This window comes from Grammomys surdaster, unplaced genomic scaffold, assembly GCF_004785775.1.
Source record: "Grammomys surdaster isolate TR1022 unplaced genomic scaffold, NIH_TR_1.0 447, whole genome shotgun sequence".
Taxonomy (NCBI): Eukaryota; Metazoa; Chordata; class Mammalia; order Rodentia; family Muridae; genus Grammomys; species Grammomys surdaster.
The window spans coordinates 65,813-88,213 of record NW_021604866.1 but is presented as its reverse complement, the minus strand read 5'-3'; the positions used below and the strand labels follow the sequence as shown (position 1 = coordinate 88,213).

The 22,401-nt window shown below is 45.8% G+C and overlaps 1 protein-coding gene across 1 annotated transcript in view; it reads left to right on the top strand.

The window, feature by feature from the left end:
• The window catches only part of Pde10a (phosphodiesterase 10A), a 66,129-nt gene that overhangs the window by 27,076 nt on the left and 16,652 nt on the right, over positions 1–22,401 (top strand). Inside the window, exons 6-14 of the mRNA XM_028781474.1 lie at positions 743–898; positions 2,158–2,208; positions 2,704–2,762; positions 4,562–4,613; positions 7,155–7,297; positions 9,302–9,394; positions 11,762–11,948; positions 19,710–19,852; positions 20,716–20,879. Coding sequence (XP_028637307.1) covers positions 743–898; positions 2,158–2,208; positions 2,704–2,762; positions 4,562–4,613; positions 7,155–7,297; positions 9,302–9,394; positions 11,762–11,948; positions 19,710–19,852; positions 20,716–20,879 — 1,048 coding nt within the window. The remainder of the gene's footprint in view (positions 1–742; positions 899–2,157; positions 2,209–2,703; positions 2,763–4,561; positions 4,614–7,154; positions 7,298–9,301; positions 9,395–11,761; positions 11,949–19,709; positions 19,853–20,715; positions 20,880–22,401) is intronic.

The window sequence follows — 22,401 nt, the reverse complement described above, 5'->3', positions numbered from 1 at the left end:
AAAGGAAAGGAAAGGAAAAAGGAAAGGAAAGGAAAAAGGAAAGGAAAAAGGAGAAAGAAAAGGAAGGAAGGAAGAAAGAAAGAAAAAAAGAAAGGAGAAAAGAAAAGAAGGAAGGAAGGAAGGAGGAAGGAAGGAAAGAAAGAGTCTACAGTGAGGAAAGAGAAGGAAGCAAGAGTAGATACTGTGTGGATTCTCCTTTGTAAATGTTCAGTTCTGAACACAGGCTTTCAAAAGCTGAAAGCCACAGGGGCATTTTCATATTGCCCTTCATTCAGGGAGGGTCTGACGTGTCCCGTTAGCTTCCTGTAGATGGTAGAAACTGAGCTCACCGAACTGCTGTCTTGATATTAATCCTTTCCGTTTCTCTGAACTGGCTTGCTGGGATTTTAGCTGAGAGAGAAAATTATTCAAGTTGAACCCACCTCCACTGTGGCGATGGGTAACTGATACGCCTTGATGGCACGACATGGGCCCTTGAGGTTCAACTCAGGAAACAGTTAGCACGACTTTAAAAACAGAAGAGAAGGTGTGTTTGCGTACGCCTGTCTCCTTGTGGTGTTTGCCTGTGTTCTCTCTGCTGCCTTCACTTGGGAAGCCTGGGATGGTTCCAGCGAAGAAGGGCAGGGTGAGGGCCAGACTTGCTGATAACTGTTCTTACGGTCACGTGACACTAACATCCACTTTCCCCCTCAAAAAATCTGTGCATGCAAAAACTAAGAGGCTTTCCTTGTTTGATCTCCAGGATGAGCGGTTTCCCAGAGGCACTGGCCTGGAGTCAGGAACCCGAATCCAGTCTGTCCTCTGCTTGCCCATCGTCACTGCCATTGGAGACTTGATCGGCATCCTTGAACTGTACAGGCACTGGGGCAAAGAGGCCTTCTGCCTCAGCCATCAGGAGGTGAGGCTCTGACCCTGCTCTCTGCACCTTCTGTCCTCTTCCCTTTGTTGGTGGCCCCCACCCGTGTTAAATGACTACATGAATGGATGGCGAAGTCACTATTTGCCTGACTGTGTCTGGCTGTGAACAGCAGGATTCTTAAAAACCTGTTCTCTCTAGCAGTTGTTTTTAGAGAAGACTGGCTAAATCAGAAATACACTTATTTGGCTTTTCTTTTTCCTGTATAAAAATATCTTAACAACAGCAACATCAGCAAGAAATGTGCTTTGGTGCATATCCAGCCGAGCAACAGGGTGGCATCCTGGTTGCCTCCTGTCTTCCTTAAATGTGTTTCCTTCCTAAGTTACATGAACATTCCAGGCTCTGCTCTCTTTATGGGCTGTCTTGGAGCTGACTCATTGACACTGAAGTCACACACTACCAGCACTTGGTACCTCTCCTGTGCTGGATGGATAAGGTCCCTGGGAGTCTGGCTCCACCCCCTTCCAGAATGATGTACTTCTAGTTTCCTGGGCTGCCCCTCACTTCTTCCACACCCAGCCCCCTGGGGCGAAGTTTGGCCTCCCTGTGATGTGGAGAGCAGGCCCTGTCACCTCACACCTACTACCCTGAGTGGTTTCTGCCATAGAACCTGTCAGGTCCTTCCTTCTGTCCTGCTGTGTGCTCCCATGGCACCTGTCACTGTCCTTTCAGTTGCACAGGACACTTTCTTTCTGTCCAAACTTGCTCTTGTTCCCTCCTCTGGAACTGCATCTGGAACTAACACTTTGTGCCCAGCAAAGATGTACAAAGTGGAAACCAGTGTCAGGAGGGGAGTATGGGCTGGGGAGGATGGCTCAGTGGGCAGTACAAGAGCTGACTGTCCGTTAAGTCTACCCTAGTGTCTGCACTCCTGGCTGGCGGGATCCTGCCTCCAAGGAGGTGGACATTTCTGAGATCCTTCTCTGCCCTTCACACCTGTGCATATGTGTGCACACACAGACACACATGGAAATAAAAGTAAAAACACAATTGGAATTTAAGCTTGAGTCCTTGAATGTGTGGGGTGTGTACACAATATTTTTCCCTCTTAGGGGATCACTCCCACACCAGCCTCAAGAGGCAGTTAGAGACGGTTTCCATTGAGTTCCTCGCTAAACTGAAAAGTAATTGTTTAATATTAAAACAAGATGATGCACACTGGGGAGATGACTTGCTGTAGGCACACCTGCTGACCCAAGATCAAGGTTGTTTGATATGCGCATGTGTATGTTTTGTAGGTTGCAACAGCCAATCTCGCTTGGGCTTCCGTGGCAATACACCAGGTACAGGTGAGTTTGGGGCGTCCTTACGAGGGCCTCCCAAGGCAGCGGTAGTGGAGGCTGGACGTGAAGCTAGCAAGCGACCTCAAGCTTTGGTCTTGGATGCTGTACTGTATCTGAACCATTTCATCTACTTGATCCCCTACATTCACTTGTTAAACCATCTTAAATCTTGTCGGAAGTACATAGGCGTATTTTTTCAAGAGAAGAAAAGCGCAGTCTCAGGGTAGGGCCATGAGTAGAAGATTCTCCTTGGCCCATGATGTACATGCTGGGTGACAAGGTTTAAAAGTAGACGTGTAACTTAGTCAGGGAGGACGATGTATCTGTCCCAGATCACAGAGCTGTGCCGTGCTCCAGTGAGATAATAAACACAAGGGTCTCTCAAGCACTGTTTAGCCTGTTGCGCTTTTCCGGCAGCGAGGCCGACATTGCCCGTGTTAACAGTTTGGTTCCCAGTCAGCAGAGCTCTTGAATGACTAACAACCATTGTATACGTGGCAGGTGTGCAGAGGTCTCGCCAAACAGACGGAACTGAATGACTTCCTGCTCGATGTATCAAAGTAAGTGTTTGCCTGGGCTTCCCCCCCCACTGCCCCCCCCCCCGTTTGGTGATAAGGGGCGTAACATGCAGGTCTCAATGGTAACACATCTCCATCTGCTGCATGGGCAAGCGTCCTGGGGAAGAGTCGTTAGCCACATGTGGATTATAGAATTGCATCTTTATCCACGGTCAGCTTGTATGCTAAGATGGGAGATGCATCTCTGATTTGTCTTAATGTGACATTCATGTTGTAAATAGACCCTTTTAGCTTATGCTGCCTCTGCTCTCTCCACCTTTTCCCAGGATGTGCACTCTGTCTTTTTCCAACAATGTCTCTTTACACAGTGTTAATAATGGCTTTCTGTGTATAACGTCTCAGAGGTGATTTTGAGAAAACAGTCTATTTCCCAGAAGCTTAGTCTAGATCACCTCCCCTGGTCTGGTAGTAGAAGCCATTACAGATATTTAATAAACTCTGGGCTGTGTTGCTACAACGGAGGACCAACTGTTTGTACAACCCACCTCACTAGTAACTGAAACCTTAAAGCCTCAGACATGGTCACCCAGGCCACGCCCTCCTACCAGTTCCCTAAAGCTGGGAATAGGGGGTTGGGGAAAGATGACAAGGATGAGGGACAGGGAAGGGGATGACATGGGACACAGCCTCTCCTCCCTGGCCTCCAGCAGCCCTGTTGCCAGCCCTGGCTGCTCTTGTCCCTGCTGTGGTACTTGGTAACTCCTCACCAGTACACGCCAGAGCCCTACACAACACTCAGACTGGAGTTGCTGGCTCATTTTGCAGCTGTTCTTTGGAACAGAAATTAGAGACCTGTGGCCAAAGCAGTTTTAAAGATCACCCAGTCAACTCTACTTTCAAACAATTAAACCCTGTCAATATGATGGGAACCATGCTGAAGCTACAAGAACCCAGAGAAAGTGAAGCTGGTCTTCCCTCTGGGGGACACATTCGCATACTTTAGAAGTGTCCCAAAGCCACCTAAATGCCTGTGTGACACTCTCTGACCTCCTGCCTTCTGCTCCAGTAGGAAGCTCAGTCACTCCAATGCTGCCTTCTCCTATGCAGGACTGAGCTCAGTGCAGGGAAGCACTGAGCCTCATTGCCCTCAAACCAAGGAGATTGTATCGAGACTGTACGCCAGGCTAATTTCAGAGCAGGGCTGAACCCTTACAGAGCCAGCAGAACCCATACCGGGTGCTCTCTGATGTGTCCTGTGATGGCCAACTGTTAGGGAATTGTCTTAGGAGCTGTCTCACCGCCTCCACGGCACACTCCTGCTACCGAGCGTGTGTTTTACTTTAATTAAATAAAGCAATACAGGTCACTGGTCCTGACCACTTGCGTTTTATCACTGGTCTGTTCTACCGATATCTTGGTACAGTTTAGCTTCTACCTTCTCCAGTCCCCCTCGCCCCGGCGATCATGTGTATTCTAACCATACTGATGGACTTAATAAATTTAAAGTTTGTTTCCCTTGAGATGGTTCATGAGAACATTAAGTTTGGTTGAAGTCCTACTTAACTATCATTACAAGCCTTTCCCCCACCTCTCAACTGAGCAATAACACAATTACTGGATGACTCCACTGGACTTAGTCTGTACTAAGGCAATAATAGTGGTTCATTGATTTTTTAAAAACAATAATGTTTATTGCTTCTGAGAGAAGGCAGGAAAATCAAATTACATGTATATTAATTTTATTTAAAATTGGAGCCCATATAACGTGTTCAGAGTTTACCATGCACTGTGATAGCGGTACGGTTACTCATGACATTCATCTTTTGTATTTTCTTTTCCAGGACATATTTTGATAACATAGTCGCCATAGACTCTCTACTTGAACACATCATGGTAGGTCTTTTTGGTTTTTGACCGTGATTTTCTTTAAACCCTAATTCCTTGGTCTTCATTCATGGTGTGACGTGTGCGTGCATTGGGAGAGTATACTCTGTTAATGTGTATGAACTCTGGTGCTCTGAGATTCCCCCTGGCCTGCCTTCACCACCTCTGAAGAGGGCATCAGGACAGACTTTTTAAACAGCTGTACTCGGGGAAAGCTCAGTTTCCACTTCCTGGTCTCCAAGGCACTTCCTGTTATACGTTAGGAGCCCCACTCAATGCTGACTCTAAAGTTCAGTCTACTTGAGTTATGTTTCAGCATCTCTCTCCTGGAAGTGGGTGCCCTGAGTAATTCTCTGTGGTAACTCCAACGGCTACACCGTCCGCATCTTGAGATTCCCGTCTCGGCTCTCTTTCCAGTGCATGGGCTCTCAGGTTTAGCCTCTTCCAGATATCCCCGAGTTCTCCACCGCGCTCACTCACTCAGTTGTCTCTGAGTTTTTCTAGCTGCGTCTGTCCACCAGGCTCCCACCCCTTGCTGCTCTCCTTCACGTCTCCCCTCTCTCAGTCCTGTGAGCTGACGGCATGCCCCACCATTTCTGTTTGGTAGCTAACTGTTACTTCTATGTCGAGTTCTTTCCCGGAACCTGCTTCCTTGTTGAGTGTTTCTTTCATGACTCTGTCCTACATGTCACTCACCTTTCACTCACTTTGTGGGATTCTTGTCTCACTCTGAGTCACCTCCCTTTGATCAGCTGGTTATTTGAGCCCTATATCTGATCACCATGGCTTTGGGAGTAAACCCTAAAATACCTTCCAAGATTTCGGCTACCTTGTTTACTTCCGTCTGTACACTGGGGAGCCCCAGGGGCTTATTTATCATTTTTCAGTTTCTTTTTGCTGTTTTTTTTCTTCCCCATCTCCCCCATCAATTGGGATGTGGGTATCCCTCTAGGCCTTACTTTCCCAGTGTTTCCTGTTTGCCTTATCTTATGTGAGTCTCCTCGATGTGCTGTCTTCATTTGGGTGTCTGTTCCCCGCTACTGTTTCGGGGGAGACTGACTGCCATGACAGAGCGCTGCGTGACATCGCATAGTGTGAGGCTCACGTGCTGCACCTACGTCCCTGGCGTGCTCCAGCTGGACAGGCATCAGGATGCCGCTGGCAGACATGTGGCCGACGGCACTGTGGGGCAATAACAACAGTTACAAAGTGGGGAGAGAAAGGACTGGGGAAAGGAGATGGGGGACTGAATATGAACGGGAGGGAAAGCACACGCAGGGAGGCATGAAGACTGGAAGCAGTAGGGAGTGTTAGGATGGGTTGAGAGGAAGGGTGCTTATAAAAGGCTACCAGGAGACATACTAGATGACAACCACCAAAATATAAAAGTGTAAAGATTAGAAAATAAGCATGTCAGGCTCAGGCTGGCGAGATGGCCTGGAGGTTAAGTTCACATGCTGTTCTTGGAGTATGATTCTCAGCACGCACGTCTGGCGGCTCACAACCATCTGTGACTCGACTCCAGCTCTCTTCCGGCCTCAGTGGTCACCCTCATGTGTCCACACAAACTTACACTCACGGATCCTTAAGAGGGAAATAACTCAGAGACAATTAGATCTGTATTTCTTCTTAGTTGGGATGAACGTAGCGACACACTTACACGCCTCGGTTGTTTTCGAAGCCGCTCTGCAGGTGGAAAGCGGACTGCTAGTGTAAATAATTGGAATAAGTAAAACACGCTAGCCAACCTGGCCTCCCTCACAAGGGCAGTGTCTATTTGGGACTCAGCCTAGGTGTGCTTGGCAGTGGTCTTGCAACTGAATGACACCCCCAGCTCTTAGGACCAAGCTTTCTGTGGTTTCTTAACCCGGAGGGCTCTGCCTGCCAGTGTCCTGGGACTCTGATCTCCACACGTCATTCATCCACCATTGAAGCTGAGGTGGAAAAAGCTGAGAGGCAAGAAGAGGCTAGGAACTTTTCAGCTCTTGATCTTAGGAAGCCATCTCTTTGTGCTGGCCAACCAGTGTCTTGTGTATTTATTGTTTAGTCAGTGGCTCACTGTGAAGCCCTGGTTGGGCAAGAAACCAGAGATCCATCTGCTTCTGGCTTCTGAATGCAGAGACTAAAGGTGTGGAAAATCCCATCTTCCTTACAGTCACTGTGCACAGCAGGCTGGGTGGATGTTAGCCACAGCTGAGGGAGACAGACCAAGGTACCAGGAGCATCCTAATAGGGCCCTGGCAGGAGCTCCGAGAGCATGAAGAGTCTCAGTGAGGGAGGCCACTAGCTGACCAGCAGCTCACTGGAAGTGCTCTAGTATTTCAAGATCAGCAGGGACACGGGTGCTCATAAACTGTCCTTGTTTGGCGCGTGCTGGGATCAGCACGTTGACAGACTGACAACTAACTTTCATTGTGCTTCATAATCTACATACCCCTGTTTGCAGTCCTGATTTCCTCCCCAGTACAAAGTAGCTGAAGTCAAAAGTGTGTCCGTGCTCACCATAACTTCAGTTTCCCATGGCTGACTCTAGTTTCTCATCTGCCTCAGATATATGCAAAAAATCTAGTGAACGCCGACCGCTGCGCGCTCTTCCAGGTGGACCACAAGAACAAGGAACTGTACTCGGACCTGTTTGACATTGGGGAGGAGAAGGAGGGGAAGCCCGTCTTCAAGAAGACCAAGGAGATCAGGTACAGCTAGAGCGACCTTCCTGGCTCCGATGCAGACGTGCAGGTGTCCTGCCGCACCTCTCTGTGCCGATTCACAGGTGCGCTGACAACACTTGTCATACTGTGGTATCACTCCCACCAGGACCCGCCTCCTGAAGGTAGTGCTTCTGGGAATGACATTGCAGCGCCAGCGAAACCGCGCCTAGGAAGCGTTAGCGTCACTCCTGGAAACGCCGTCTTCCGGAGGCGGTCCTTTTGGAAATCATGTTGGAAAAACTTACTAGTGCTCCCAGGTAGGTAAAGGTCGCCCCAGTGGCAGCCAGCAGGCTCCTGTGTCTGTCTAGGAGCAGGGTGAATTTAACTGACTCAGCCCCTGCTCCTTCCCAACCTATGAGGACTAAAGGCCCAGAGGCGAGGAAATTGATGACTTGAACACCTGAATTCAGGGCCTGGCCATAGGCTGAACCAACTACCCTTCTGCTGCACTTAGAAAGGAAAGCCCTCTTTGTTCCATAAGTGGCAGCTTCTGTCATTTAAATGGACAAATGGCCCTTACTTGTTGGTGAAGTCCTGGTGCCTCAGTCTTGACACAACCTGGAACCTGCAAGGAGCACTAACAGGTGGAGGAGTTGAGAGTCATGCACAAGTTTCAACGTTGGCTTCTTCTTGCTTTCTGTCCATTTGAACCTTCCAATCATCACTATAAAACTTTCTCAGGAGACATCGCAACACTAATTAACGATTTTTCATTTGGCTACTTTGTCGTGTTAGGGAACCAATACCACGGGACAAAGTGAGCAGCCACAGGCTGCTACCACTTGGCCCTGGCACTTCAGCTGTTTCTAGGTTGAAGGATTCCCAGGTTACATAGTCACACAGCGCTGATATGGGGACACTGTGGGAGCATGTGGGGCGTCTTACATTTTGCTCACTTATTGGTTTGGTTATATTCTGGATTTGCCGGACTGGTTATAGTCACCTGGTTAAACTGTTATTTCTTGCTTAATTTTGGGCTCACGCCGCTGGTGCTGGTCTAACTCTGGAGACATCAGCTCATTGTTACAAGCATAAGAACAAGAGTGGAGGGAACCAGGCTGTGTGTCTCTGTGAGGGCTAGTTGAAGCTGGCCTTCAACACTTTGGCTTGGGCTCACTGTAGAGAAAGAGCCACCAAGAGCTCAAGAAAAGTCCCCATTCATAGGCTCTCAGAGCAAGTTAGACAAGTTCGTGTCATGAATAGACTCTGGCATGACTCGTGGTGTCTAATTCGTGTTCCTTAAAGCATGAGGAAACCAAGAGGTTGGTGACTTTGCCCTTCATGCAGGGTTGGTCCTTTGGGGATGTTTTCATTCTGTCTTGGGTCAGTGCCCTTTTGAGTTTCTGAAAAATCTTAGCGTGAGTTGTCGATGTGTTCCTTAATTAACTAAATTTTGAAATAAACACATCTACGAATATAACACACTAACATGAAAAATATCAGTGTGATGCCTTACCGAAAAAGTATTACCAAGTACAACCAGTTCGTATCTGTCATCTGATTGTTTTTAGAGTGAGCACATTGGAGACATGAAAACACCTTTATACTGTTTGTGTGTAGTGCACGGGTTACAGACAAGAGGTCTACAGAGCTGGCCCTGGGCTGTCTGTGCTCAAGGGAGTGAACCCAGCACAGTGTGGGAAAGACACGAAAGAGATGCACACTGTAACTGATGAGGGGAGTCTCTCACTGTATAGGGAGACTGTTGGCAGTCAGTGAGAGATAGGCATCAAGAGTAAAGTTTTCAGTTTCTGTTGCACACAGTTATTATGAGTTATACCTTAAGATAACGTTCTGAGTGATCACAGCAGGGTAATTTTCTGCTTTACTTCTATGTATTTTATAAGATTATTTAGGATACATAAATGTAAAATTAATATGCACACTTAAAATAGAGGCTCAGTTCAGTGATCTGATGTTAATGAAACGCCAGAATTCCTTTCTAACGGACCATGTAATCACCAGGACCCTCCCTTTTTGTTTCTGCAGGTTTTCCATCGAGAAAGGGATTGCGGGTCAAGTGGCAAGAACGGGGGAAGTCCTGAACATTCCCGACGCCTACGCGGACCCTCGCTTTAACAGGTGAGCCAGGAGCTCAGCCCTTGCCCTTTCTTCTTTGACGTTCCACTGGACTGAAGTCTCTCTGAAGGAGTCTTGGTTCACACTGTCCCAGTCTGTTATCAGTGGTCAGAGTCCTCAGACACTTGCAGAATGATGTTCTGAGGCTATTCATGGGCCAGCCTTCCCTCCTGGGGCTCTACCCGGTGTGAAGCATCAACTGACAGCTGTGGGCTTCTGGGGCTGTGGAGTCATGATGAAATCATGATGAAATCATTCCACACTCTGTCTCCGCATTCCTTTACACTGCCACACAGGGATAAGGAATTGGGTTTTAGATTGTCATGTCGGGTTTTGAACTTAAGGCCCTGTCATTTATTCACCATAGACAGAACTGGGTGTTTGATTTCACTATAGACAGAATGTTATTTGATTTCTCTGCTCCTTAGTTTTCTTCTCTTCTCTTTTATTTTTTTATAAAGGACTTTTTAAAAAGATTTATTTATTTATTTTATTTATGAGTACACTGTCACTGTCTTCAGACACACCAGAATACGGCATCCAATCTCATTATGGGAGGTTGTGAGCCACCATGTGGTTGCTGGGATTTGAACTCCGGACCTCTGAAAGAGTAGTCAGTACTCTTAACCGCTGAGCCATCTCTCCAGCCCCAGTTTACTCCTCTTTTAAATGGTATGAGAACACCTACTTGTTCCTTGGGACTACAGATAATTTTCTAAAAGCCCTGGAAACCTTGCTGCACACAAAGTAGGAGCTGAGTGAGCTGGGATATCGCTAGAGTGTGGTATTAAATTGTTTTTATTCATGTGAGACTCTGAAGAACTCGAAATCAAAGAATAAGTTTTATTCAGTTCTTTGAAGTTAGACGTCACACGATAGATGGTAAGGCTGTTAGAGCAATACTTCAGGCATAGCATAACAGTGTTTAGATGATACATGCAACTTACTTTAAAAACAGTACAATCATCTGGCAGCGTTTTCTATAATTAATGGTAGGGTATCAGATAATGTAAGACTCATACAGAAACATAGCTGTATTATATTAATATTTTACCAACAAGTTGAGAATACTAATAGCCTTACTTTCCCCCTCAAACAAGCTTGCTTGTCCTCAGACTGACTAAATATTGAAATTAATTGTCATCATTTAAAATCATTATATAAAACCTATGAGTCAGGTTATTGGGAAAATCAAAAGAGCAGCCTACAGATCAAGGGGAGACACTGACTGGCAAAGCATGTGATGTCACTGTCTCAATATCTAGGCGGCTGTACAAGGCAACCCCATAAAGGACAGAGCATGCAGGGCGCTTCACCAAAAAGGATGCACTTATGGCCACTAAACAACACATGGGGACTAAACAGGTCACTTTCTAGTGTGCACCAGGCAAGCAGCTGAGATCTTCAGATTGGCATCAGGGTAGAAAGGGCAAAGATGATGGAGTGACTGGGCCCTCGTGCTTTGCTGGTGGGAGTAGACAGTGAGGCAGCCTCTTGGGAAAACAGAGGTACAGTTTTGACCATGAGCGATCCACCGGTCTGCCCTCCTCCATAGAACCTCCAAGGGAAATGAAATCATTTGTCCAAGCAAAGACACAGCTGCAAATACCCCCAACAGCCTTACTTGAAACAGCTAGCTATTAACAAATGACGCTGACCATTAAGTGGAGCGTGGATAAATGAAACGTACCTTCAGTGGAGACTACGGCCCAGCAGCAAGGGCTGGATGGTTCCTGAACAGCATGGGTAAGCAAGAGAAGCCAGGCCCAGAGGACTGAAGCACAGCCCCCATGTTGGGTCTGTGCCTGATTCTGGGGAACTCAGTCTTGTTTTCAGAAACCATCTCCTCAGGTCGGGGGGTCAGCAAACCCCTCCGTTCTGAAGGACACCATGGCCAGGAGTTTTGCGTCGGGAGCCCAGCACTCTGTTCTCTGAGCATCCACAGATGAAGGCAGCCGTGTACTGCACGGGCGATAACTGTGGATGCCGATGCCTGCTCTAGATTTTAATGTAAATATTCTCACTTAAAATGCTTTAGCAACTTACCAGTCTCGTAAATCTGACCAAGTGCAAAGGAAGAGACTGTCTACCAAACTTCCTGATTTTCCCCCAGATCTCCTACCCTGGCCAGGACCCTCCAGGAGAGACCGCCCTAGGAAACTATTATAAACATGATCAAGCAAGCCTGAATATTTGAAATGTTTCAATAAAACATTTTCATTTTTACACTGTCTCAAATCCCCAGTGCCGCTCTAGTCATTCGTAAAAAGCGCACACAAACTACAGAGCAATGTCAGAATTGTCAGATGTGTTGTTTCCACTCACTGCCTTTTCCCCCGGGTGACGGCACTGTCCTTTCCACTTCCACAGGGAGGTGGACCTATACACGGGCTACACCACGCGGAACATTCTGTGTATGCCCATAGTGAGCCGAGGCAGCGTGATTGGCGTGGTGCAGATGGTGAACAAGATAAGCGGTAGCGCCTTCTCCAAGACAGACGAGAACAACTTCAAGATGTTTGCTGTCTTCTGCGCTCTGGCCTTGCACTGTGCTAACGTAAGCATGCCTCTGGGCTCAAGTGGCTTTCAGCTCAGGCTATTTTATTTTTCCCTATTTCTGTTTCCTCTGTGGTGTATGCGCAGGGAGTCCTGCTTGCACCTGCTTTAGGAAGTATCTTACAGTGCCTGTAAAGATAACTAACTTCCTAGAGTTTGAGTGTAGTTCAAGATGTGAGTTTGTTTCAAAAGAATTGTTCGTGTACTGGTGAAATAGCACTGGGCTTGCATCTCATGTCTTCTGGAAAGGGGGACCTGTTGTCTGGTGTTTGTCATAGGCAGAACATTAGGGAGTATCCACAGGGTGCAAACAGCAGCTCCAGTGCCTCCCTGGTGACCAGGAAAGTTCTGTCTGACAGGAAAACGCTTGCATGTTCAGTTTAATGCCTGTGTGTGAACATTGTGAATGGCGCCGTCTAGGCCTCTTGGGCCACTTTGTTCTGTGCCTGAGGAAGAAAGCAAGGCTCAGTTTATACCTGAAATTTAGCAACTGTTTTCTACATTGCTCTATTTTAAATGGGTTGAACTTGTGGGGGATTCATAAACTAATAACCCTATGGCAGTATTGTGGTTCTGCAATTAGGGAAAATTTTAGGACTCCGAGCAAAGTACCATACCATACACCGGTGGGAGTTACCAGAGTGCCACGTTAGTAACTCAGATTAATTTTGGGGGGAAATGGAATTGAGGCTTTGGAGCCTCCCACATCACTCATCCATCTCCCAAAGCAGCAGGTCTTGTGTGCCTCCACAGCCCAGTACAGCTCACACCCTCTTCTCCCGGGCAGGGCCACCTTGCCTTCAAGGGGCATGAGGGAAAAACACCAGAGTAGCTGCAAGTTCTCTACGAAATTCATTTTGATTTTATTGCTGAAGTGTTTCTCCTCACTAACGGCTCATATAAAACAATCATGTCACTTTTGAAGTTTTCCTCAACTCTGAAAGTGCAAGAGAAGGTCTGAAACCACATCTCTTCTCTCTCCTTGGCCTGCCTAGGCTTGGACCTTGGTGAGGACTTTACTGGCTTTGTAAAAAGCCACGGCCCATATTAGAAAGAAGAGCGTCCGAGGATGCCCTTCAAAGCATCCTCATAAACCAAATGGAGACGATATAGCTTGCAAAGAAGATGGCAGCAGAGCCCCGCTCTGTGTTCCTCAGAGCCTACCTCTGTGCAGCTGTAGAAGAGAAAGCCCACGGCCTAGTGTGGGTATCCCTCTTGCGCTCTCCTGGTACTTTCTAAGCAAGTCAGCCTTACTGTTTCAGTAGGAAAGGCATCTTACTTCATGACTGCCCCAAGCAGGGAACTAGACAGCTTCACTTCTTCATGTTTACTGAGATCATAGATATGAAAAAAGCTTTCTGCAAATAAAATGGTCTCCACTTGTTGGCTGTCACTAAGTTAAGACACATGGGATCCTGGGAACTCAGAATAGTTTTGCCCTTGAACAAAGAGCCTTTAGGCCCACAGCTGCCTCTAAACTGGGTGTACAGTCTGTCGTCAGCCTCTGTGGTCCTGTTGGTTTATGGTGCCTGTACCTGAGAGAGGCAGGACACAAGGACCAGAATAACACTCAGAATATCCTTATCTTATTTAGGTTACCTTTGGACATATCAGATGGCATCCCACTGATGGAATTAAAGGACATGTCTGGCCAGCATCACTTACATGACATTTATCAAGTTAACTGATAACTAAAAGTACTTTTAATGGAAAATGGCCATTTAGAAAAGCTAGAAGTCTTTAGCCTATGCCTCTGAGCCTGAGATTCCTCAGCCGGCGTGTGGCAATGACAGTCTCCCTGGGGATTGACATTAGGACTGTAGGTGATGATATCTGAGGTCTTAGTCTTTAGCAGATGCAGTCTGCCCCCATTGCTTCGGACTCCAGTCAGCTCCGATACAGTATTTTATCACTGCCACCAGTTTTATGAAGTCCAAATTTATTGTTTAACAGACAGCTGAACAGTCTGCACAGGCTAAACTGCCTTTCATCAAGACGGAAGACAAAAATTGCAGATAGGTCACTGAAGCCCATTCAGAGACAAACCATACGCTCCCAGGAGAGAAATCACCAATTCCCACTTTATTTATGCTTTGGCTGGGTGAAGAGTTTGGAGAAAATTCTTACACGTGGCCCATTCAATTTGAGCAGGAGAGAAACTCATTCTAGTGTTACATACAGGGTGTGCTGGGGCCTGTCTTCAAGAAGGAATCTGCAGATCTCCAGGCTGGGGGCAAAGAACAGGGAGTTCCCCCATTCCTCGACTTTGTGCTGTGATCAAGCCCGCGGAGCAGATTGGTCAGGAGCTGTAGAAAGGAACACCAGGTTCTGTGGTTTGGGGGGTGGTGTCTTTTGATCTCTCGCTTTCCCCCTTGGGTTGTCTGCTCACTTCCTGTATTTCTCATTTTCCCATTCATTTGCTGACTCCAGTTTACCCTGGATAATTGCCCATTGGAGTGCTACACCCAGGACTGCTTCATCCCTCTTGCAAGTACTCCAGGCTCTTACTGTTTGGAGCCCACTTGGAATTCCCCTGTATGTTTGTAGCATAAGCTTCAGAACTATAGTCTCCTATTGTGGAGTCTCAGTCTCCACACCCTGATGGCTCCAGGACAGTTTCACATCTCCAGCTCCACACAGGGCGCCTCCTTTCCTACCTCACTTGTTCACTTAGGGATTAGCCACCTCTGGCGGTGCTGGGTTCCTTCGGCTTGCGGTAGCACAAATTTTGATTCCGTACAAGTGTGTGTTTGGTCTTCAGATTTGTGTAGAGGATTCATTTGGTGTTAATAATGATGTCAGCTATTGAAAAATAACACACTGAAAGTATGTACCTTAAAAACATTTTTTTGTTATTTGAAATGCAAATTAAATCAGTGGTAGAGAAAATGCTTACCTTACATTAGTAAATGTGATCTGACTCTCAGACCTCCCGAAAGTTAACTGTAACTTGACAGGGCCAATGCCTAGCAGTGGTGGGTTTCCTGGTTTCTCCTGTGTATTTCCCACTGCTGGCAATCTCAGGTTCCTCACAGGAGGTGTTAGACACAGAGAGACAAGGTTGATTTCTGCATGGTAGTGCAGGGCACCATTGTTACTCAGGTCGGACATTTCTTGATCCTTACCAGAGGGTGACAGCAGCTAGGGGGAGTGGCATGCTGGACTGAGAGTCATCTGAAACCAATACAAAATGTTAAAAGACTGTCACCAGCTAGTGGTACCAGCTGTATACACACCCTTATAACCTTATACACACTACCGTGTTCTCAGTTCACAGATGATGATCTGGGTAAAGAGAGTTAAAGAACTTACCTCATGCCTGCAGTTTATTATTGGCAAAGAGAGCCAACTGAGGGAGGTGACTAGAGTCCACAGTCTTGAGAATTGTTCCACCCTGGAGTGACTCAGTGTCTGCTGTGAACTTTCTAGTCACCTCATCTGTGAGTGCCACAGGACTGTCAGGCAGATTTGGTATATAGATTGGTACTTCAGAACAACCCCCAACCAAGTATTTTATCTGCCAAGAAGCTGGGTTCCATGTTATAAAGTATAAAAGGTGTATTTTCACTTTTCAGTAGAGGGAGGCCACCCTCATGGTCCCAGGTTGTCTTCACGCTGAGATTCTGAGGGCCTGTAGCTTTGTTCTAGTACCCAGTACTCAAGAGTGATCAGTCATCTGAGCAGTCTTCAGTGCCAGACCAATAGCACCCACTTCTTCTAGAAGTCCCTCTTGCTATCACAGAGTCCAAGATGAACTCTCATTTATTGTATGTGGATAACTGATAAAGAGCGTAAGCTATAATTCTCTGCCTTCCTTAGTCAGCAGTGAGATCCCACACTGTATTATTTTCTAACACTCATATTGAAGGTTATTTGCCAAGTGAGAAATGTCAAACATGTCCAAAACTAATTTATTTTTTGTATGAAATTAAGCTAATTTATGTAGCAATTAATTTTAGAGTAAGCACAGCATCAAATGATGAAAAATGCAGGAATAAAAATTTAAACAGAATGATATGCTTTAATATATTTGCATTATAGTTTTATAAATGAAAAAAGATGACAAAAACCTCCAACTGGATTGTTGACTACTATCTTATAAAAGACAGTGACAGAAATAGGAGTTTGGGGATTGGATGATGTCACGTGTGAGGATTGGATGATGTCACATGCAAGGACTGGATGATGTCACCTGTAAAGGACCAACATTATTGGTAACTACTACATTGTGACTTTTAGACTGAGTGCAGCTAACTTTATTTCCACCTTCATCATAGAATCAGGCTGGGCTATAGGCCATGCTGAACTACGCTGAATGTTGAGAATCCCAGGGACAGTTGGCCTTCATGCCAGAGCCTGTGGGATCATCTCTAGGACAGAAAGCCAGGAGGCAGCCATGGAGGCTCGGGAGGATATAAGGGAAGTGTCTGCTTGAGTTTCAAGTGAACAGTGTTGATGGAGCATCACACTGTGCTCTTCATTGTGGAGACGCTCTAATAAGGCTCACACATCACACAGTCCTGTCCTGTCCTGTCCAGGGTGGCAAATGTCCCATGACAGGTGGCCTTCTACATTTAGGAGGAGGCAGCGGCTGTGCACAACAGTCAGTGTTTGCAAGCTCCTCTTCAGGCTGTTAGTGAGGCAGCTTTCACATGTGTCCTCATCCCTGCTGCCTGTGGGCTTGCGGTTTGTGGACAGCACCTGGATCATTTACACTATTTACTCATTTCCTTCCACAGAAAGACATGCTTCAAATCTGCTGCCCTCTCTCCTGACAAATGAGTCAATATTTTGACATTTAGAAGATAATATTTAAAGGAATGAGCAACATTTCAGAGGTTTCCAGTGCTACTAACAATGAATGAGAAAACACTTGCTCCAAAGAAAGCCACACACACCCATGGACAGAATGCTTTGAAATAGACACCTGATAGACCCACCTTTGTATGCAGTTGCCCCTCTCTTTTGTGGTCTTTTCTTTTCTGTATGTTTGGTTTTGACTGTTATGCATTCTGGGCAGCGTCTTTTCTGGCCCTGTCCACTTACTCTTCCGTGAGTATCACATACCTGGATAGACATCCTATTCTCTAGATTTGAGAATTTTTCTTTGGTGATTTTACTGAAAATGTTTTCTGTGCCTTTGGCATGGTGTTCTTCTTTACCTATGTCTATGATCCGTAAGTTTGCTCTTTCCATGGGGTCCCAATTGTCTCTTGTGTGCCCTGTTTTGTGTTCTACTTACCATTTTCTATGACTGAGTGATCTAGCCCCTCCCCCTTGTCTCCAGGACTCACAGTGTGCTGCACACAAGCCGTGCAGTCAATGAGGCTTCCGCTAAGCTTCTGATTTGCCTTATTGAATGTTTCATTTCCAGCCTCATCTCATTTCTGTATTTCAGCAATGTTTCTCTCTATATATTGATAATAATTTTGCATCCTGATTGACTTATGTATTCCACTCAACTGTTTGCTTGCATTCTCCTAGAATTCATTTGGGGACTCATTTCTGTCCCTCTTTAGATGTATCTAGACAATTATGTTCTTATTGATTCTCTGAATGTATAGTTGTTCTGGATTCCTTGTAAGTTATTCTAAGTGGCTTTCATTAAGGGGTGTTATGACAGGATTGGTAGCATGACATATTGCCATGGTTTTTCCTGTTATATTCTGCATTGTGATTTGTATATGTAGAGTTGGTCAGTTACATCTTTGGCATGAATTGCTGAGCCATTTGAATAGACATTTGGATCTAAGTTTGGTATTGCTATATATTAGCTGGTTTAGGATCTATTAGGTTATACTCAGAGCTCAGTCATGAAACAGTCAGAACTGGTTTGTGGTTGGAATAGCTTGGGTGACCCTAGTTGGGCTACCTGTCTTATGTGCAGGAAGTTCATAGGTTCACTGGATAGGTGCCTTGGCTATCCAAGTTCCCTCTGATCATATCAGGAGCCTAAGGGTGGCTAAGGATCTGGAGTTGCGGGTATGTGGCCTCAGACAGCTGCTGCTGAGGCCAGTCTGAGCCTGGGGAGAGGATCCTGAGGTCATGCATGTATGATCTAACACAGATGCTGTGGGTGGTTCACCCAGGTCCTAGTGGGAGCTGAGGATAGGAGGGAGTTTAGCTAGGGTCAGGTATCTATGATGTCACACAGATGCTACTCTCAGTGGTAGCCTGGGGATGGGAAGACACTGCTTTATATAAACATAGAGCTGAAAAGCATTCAGACCGTTTCAGACATTGTTGATAAGTCTATATACTAAGCACAAGCCAAAAATAATTGAATGATTTTTTTTTTATAAAAGTGGTTAGCAGTATTTACACAACAACATAATCCAAACTATGCCCACAGGGTCATTCCATACAGATGATTCAAATGCTGTCTTTCCCCTGTAGTTAAGCCATTGTGTTTCTATGTTCTTTGTGTGTTTGGGACCAAGGCTGCATCAGAGGTGTGAGATGCTCTACAGGCAAACTTGTTAACAACTACCCCAGATTTGTGATGCATTTGAATCGTAATGAATTTCCCATTGTCGTGTGTTATAACATCCTATTGTGTGTTACAGCTACACCGCCCCCCCCATGTGGGGTCACAACCCACAGTTTACAAAGCTGTGGTCTAGCTAAGATTGCTAATGGTGGCAAATAGTTTCAAATGGTGACATAAAGGACATCTTAATTCTTGATGCATCTCACCTTCATTCACATTATTACATAGAGCTTTATATATCTACGTACGTGTAATCTTGTATATAGAAAGCAAGCTGCCCTGTATTAGTGTTAGAGCAACGTGTGAACTATTGAAGAAACCATTAATGACACACATTAATTCTTGTGAAGGGCTCATTTTTCCCTATAATTTCTCTTGAAATTAATCTCATATTACTAATTCACACATGTAGACACTGGTCTTATCTCTGGTTCCATTGCTTTTTATATTTTATCTCATATATATATAATTTATATTATTTGTAAAACCATTTTGTATGTGTACAAGTACACATGGTCTTACTACTTCAATAGGACAGTAAAATGTGTCCATTGATTTTCAAGAAGCTCCCCTCCCAGCGCCTCCCCCCCCCCCAGGATGAGGTGCCGCACCTCCCGAGCAAGCACTCACCACTAGCTGCATGCTAAGCCCTTAGTCATCCATTAGTGTAGCCATCTATTCATGTATCTACCCATGGACAGAATATTGTCATCATGCCAATCTGTTACACATTTGGATTCACTGATCTAATGCTAGCAAAACCCCAAGCTCACTTAAGAATATAACAACAACAAAAAAAAGTACAATTAAATCAGGGAAAGAAACAAACTCCTTCCAAGGAAGTTAGTTTGGTTCTGGGTGACATGTAATTATTGACGTGTCTGTTTTTAACAGATACAGATGTGTGATACACCTTATTTTATTTGAAATTGTTAAGTCGTTCATTTACTGATAATACATACACATTTTATTTTCAGCGCCTGTATCACTGAAGTGAAAATATACTATAAGGCATTATAGAAAAGACAGTGTGACTTTTCTCCCTGAGGTGGTGTGTGGTAAGAAGATACTTGTTAAGGAATATGTAAGACATTTGAGCATGGTCCCCGCAAGGTTTTCTTTCTGCACAGCTCCAGTGTGTCTAGACCGTGAGCAGCAGCGCGTCTCCCAAACCTCAACTATAGCTCCCATCCCGAATCTGAACTCCCAACACCAAAGAACGGTCCATATTGTTCTAAGCAGTCCCCTGTTCATGTTCCTCGTGCCTTACAGATGTACCACAGGATCCGCCACTCCGAGTGCATCTACAGGGTTACCATGGAGAAGCTGTCTTACCACAGCATCTGCACCTCGGAGGAGTGGCAAGGCCTCATGCACTTCAACCTGCCAGCACGCATCTGCCGGGAGATCGAGCTGTGAGCTTCTCATGTCGTTCTCTCGAAACGAAAGCAAAACGGACTGTGGCGTGAGGACCACGGTCACCGTGGACCGTCACGTGTGGTTTCATGTGTCGCTCCTTCTGGTACCCTCAAATAACGAAATCTGACATGGAAAGCCAGTGTGGCGGCTCAAGCCTGCGATGGCAGGGCTCAGAGGCTGAGGCGTGCATAGGGAGTCCCTGTCTTAAACAACAGCAACAAAATCTGAACTAAATTTGAAATCAGTAACCTAAATACTATCGTTTACTATTACTCCATCCCATATTCAAAATGGCATTTAGTGTCACATGTAGATCTAAGTTTCCAAGTTATATTAAAAAATTAGTAATAACGTGTTCCATTTTTCTACTCCCATTCCCAGTGCTTGGGCAATACAGTGACGTCTGGAGAGGTTGGGCTTGTGGTGACTGTCTGCTTACTTACAGCAGGGATCCTGTCCCCACGCTGGCATTTGCCTTATCATTGAAAGTACACTCCTTTGCCACACCTGGTCATTCTGGTTGGGGATTAGTAGTTCCATTATTAAATGAGAACACACTCACTAGCACAATACTTTAGGTATTACCCTTAGTGAGTTCCTGTTTCAGTTTAGCCACAAGGCTGCTGCTGCTGCTAAGGTCCCCCTGGACCATGTGCCACCCGAGTATTGGTGACACCCATGACAGCCCTTTAAATAGATCCCTGCAGGGACCCTTCCACTCAGTCAGGTGTTGCAGGGAAGACAGGGGTGGGGGCAGACCACCATGTCTTCTCACTGTTGGGGTGGAGAAGAGGTTAGAGCCGGCTGCTACAACCATCCCAATTGCATCCAGTGATCCACTGCTCTGCTCTGATTTCAGATTCCACTTTGACATTGGTCCTTTTGAGAACATGTGGCCTGGGATCTTTGTCTACATGATCCACCGGTCTTGTGGGACATCCTGGTATGAACAACCTGTGGGATTTCTTATGGATTGGGGGGGGGGCAACCTCCTTTGCCCACTTTTACCTAACCAGGTTCTTTGTATAACTGTGGTAAAACAGTTAAATGAGAACTGACTGAGCTTGCTGGACAAACATGCAAATGCCCCAGAGACTGTTGTCTTCCTGGCCACCTTGGCCATAGCTGCAGCAGCCTCACGTCTAGGTTTTGTCCTGGAAATGGGTAATCTAAATGTAACTGAAATGCTGGCATTTCTCATTAACGTGTCACACATTCCAAATGGCATTGAATGTTGTTTAGGCAGTGCAGTGGAGGAGACAGGATCCACACTTAAAGCAGGGTGTTTGGATAGTGCACATGCCCGGAGCATACACACAAAGAAGTCTTTTAGGGAATATGACAGCAACCACAGTCATACCCTCTCCATCTACTGTGTCCTACTTGGCTTTGTGACTTTATGTGTGATGGTTTCTATCTCACTCACACACTGAAAATTCAGGAATATATTTGCTCACTTTCCAAATGTTAATGTTTTGCATTAACCCACATCCTCCTGTCTCCATGCCTGCGGAGCCTTTTAGTTTTTCTGGAATGATATTGTCCATCTTCTTGAGCCTTGTCTTCTCTCTACTTTTATCAGTAGCATGTGCAGGTTCAGCAGCTCTGGTTGGTTAACAGACAGTTGAGGGTTTGGCCACAAATCATAAGGGGCCAGACTTTGTGTTTCCAGGACATTGGACGATTTTCTTTTGATTTATTTATATGAGTACACTGTAGCTATCTTCAGACACACCAGAAGAGGGCATCGGATCCCGTTACAGATGGTTGTGAGCCAGCATGTGGTTGCTGGGAATTGGACTTAGGATCTCTGGAAGATAGTCAGTGCTCTTAACTGCTGAGCCATCTCTCCAGTCCCCCGACATAGAAAGCTTTTAATGAGGAAAGCATAAGCTGTGTATATTCAAAGTTTTATGAACAGCCAGTCTTTTAATCTGCCTTAAATATAGTTTGAGAGAGGGTCGGGTCTCAATTAAGGAAAAATATAATAATCCAGTGTCAGGATGTACGATAGTATTGGTGTCTTCCTCCTTCATGTACTGTGTGAAGATTTGGATGTGGCTGTTTCAACATGCAACGTGAGTGTACCTTAGTGCCTTGGATTCCCTCTAGAAGCATAGTCAGATGCAGAGACAATTGTTATAATCTGTTCTCAGCATTTGTAGATCTGAGTAGGCCTCTTAGAAGTTCTTAGCTGAGAACACCCTTGGCCAGGAGGATGCCATATGTGACCTTCTGAGCCCTCTGAAACATAGAAAATGATTGTAAATACAAGAAACTCTTGGAGGGTAAGTGGGGTGGACTATTGCTGCTGACTGACTGAGTAGAGCTATCAGAGTTGGGCTTGCTTTTCTTGCTGCTTTCTGGCTATAGAAGGAGTAAGAAGTAGGAGTGACTGCAGAGCTTATGGTTGGCCAAGAGGGAACCAACAGGTGTGTGAGGGCATCCACAGGTGCGTGAGGGAGCCCACAGATATGTGAGGGAGGCCATAGATGTGTGAGGGAGCACACAGGTGTGTAAGGGTGTCCACAGGTGTGTGAGGGAG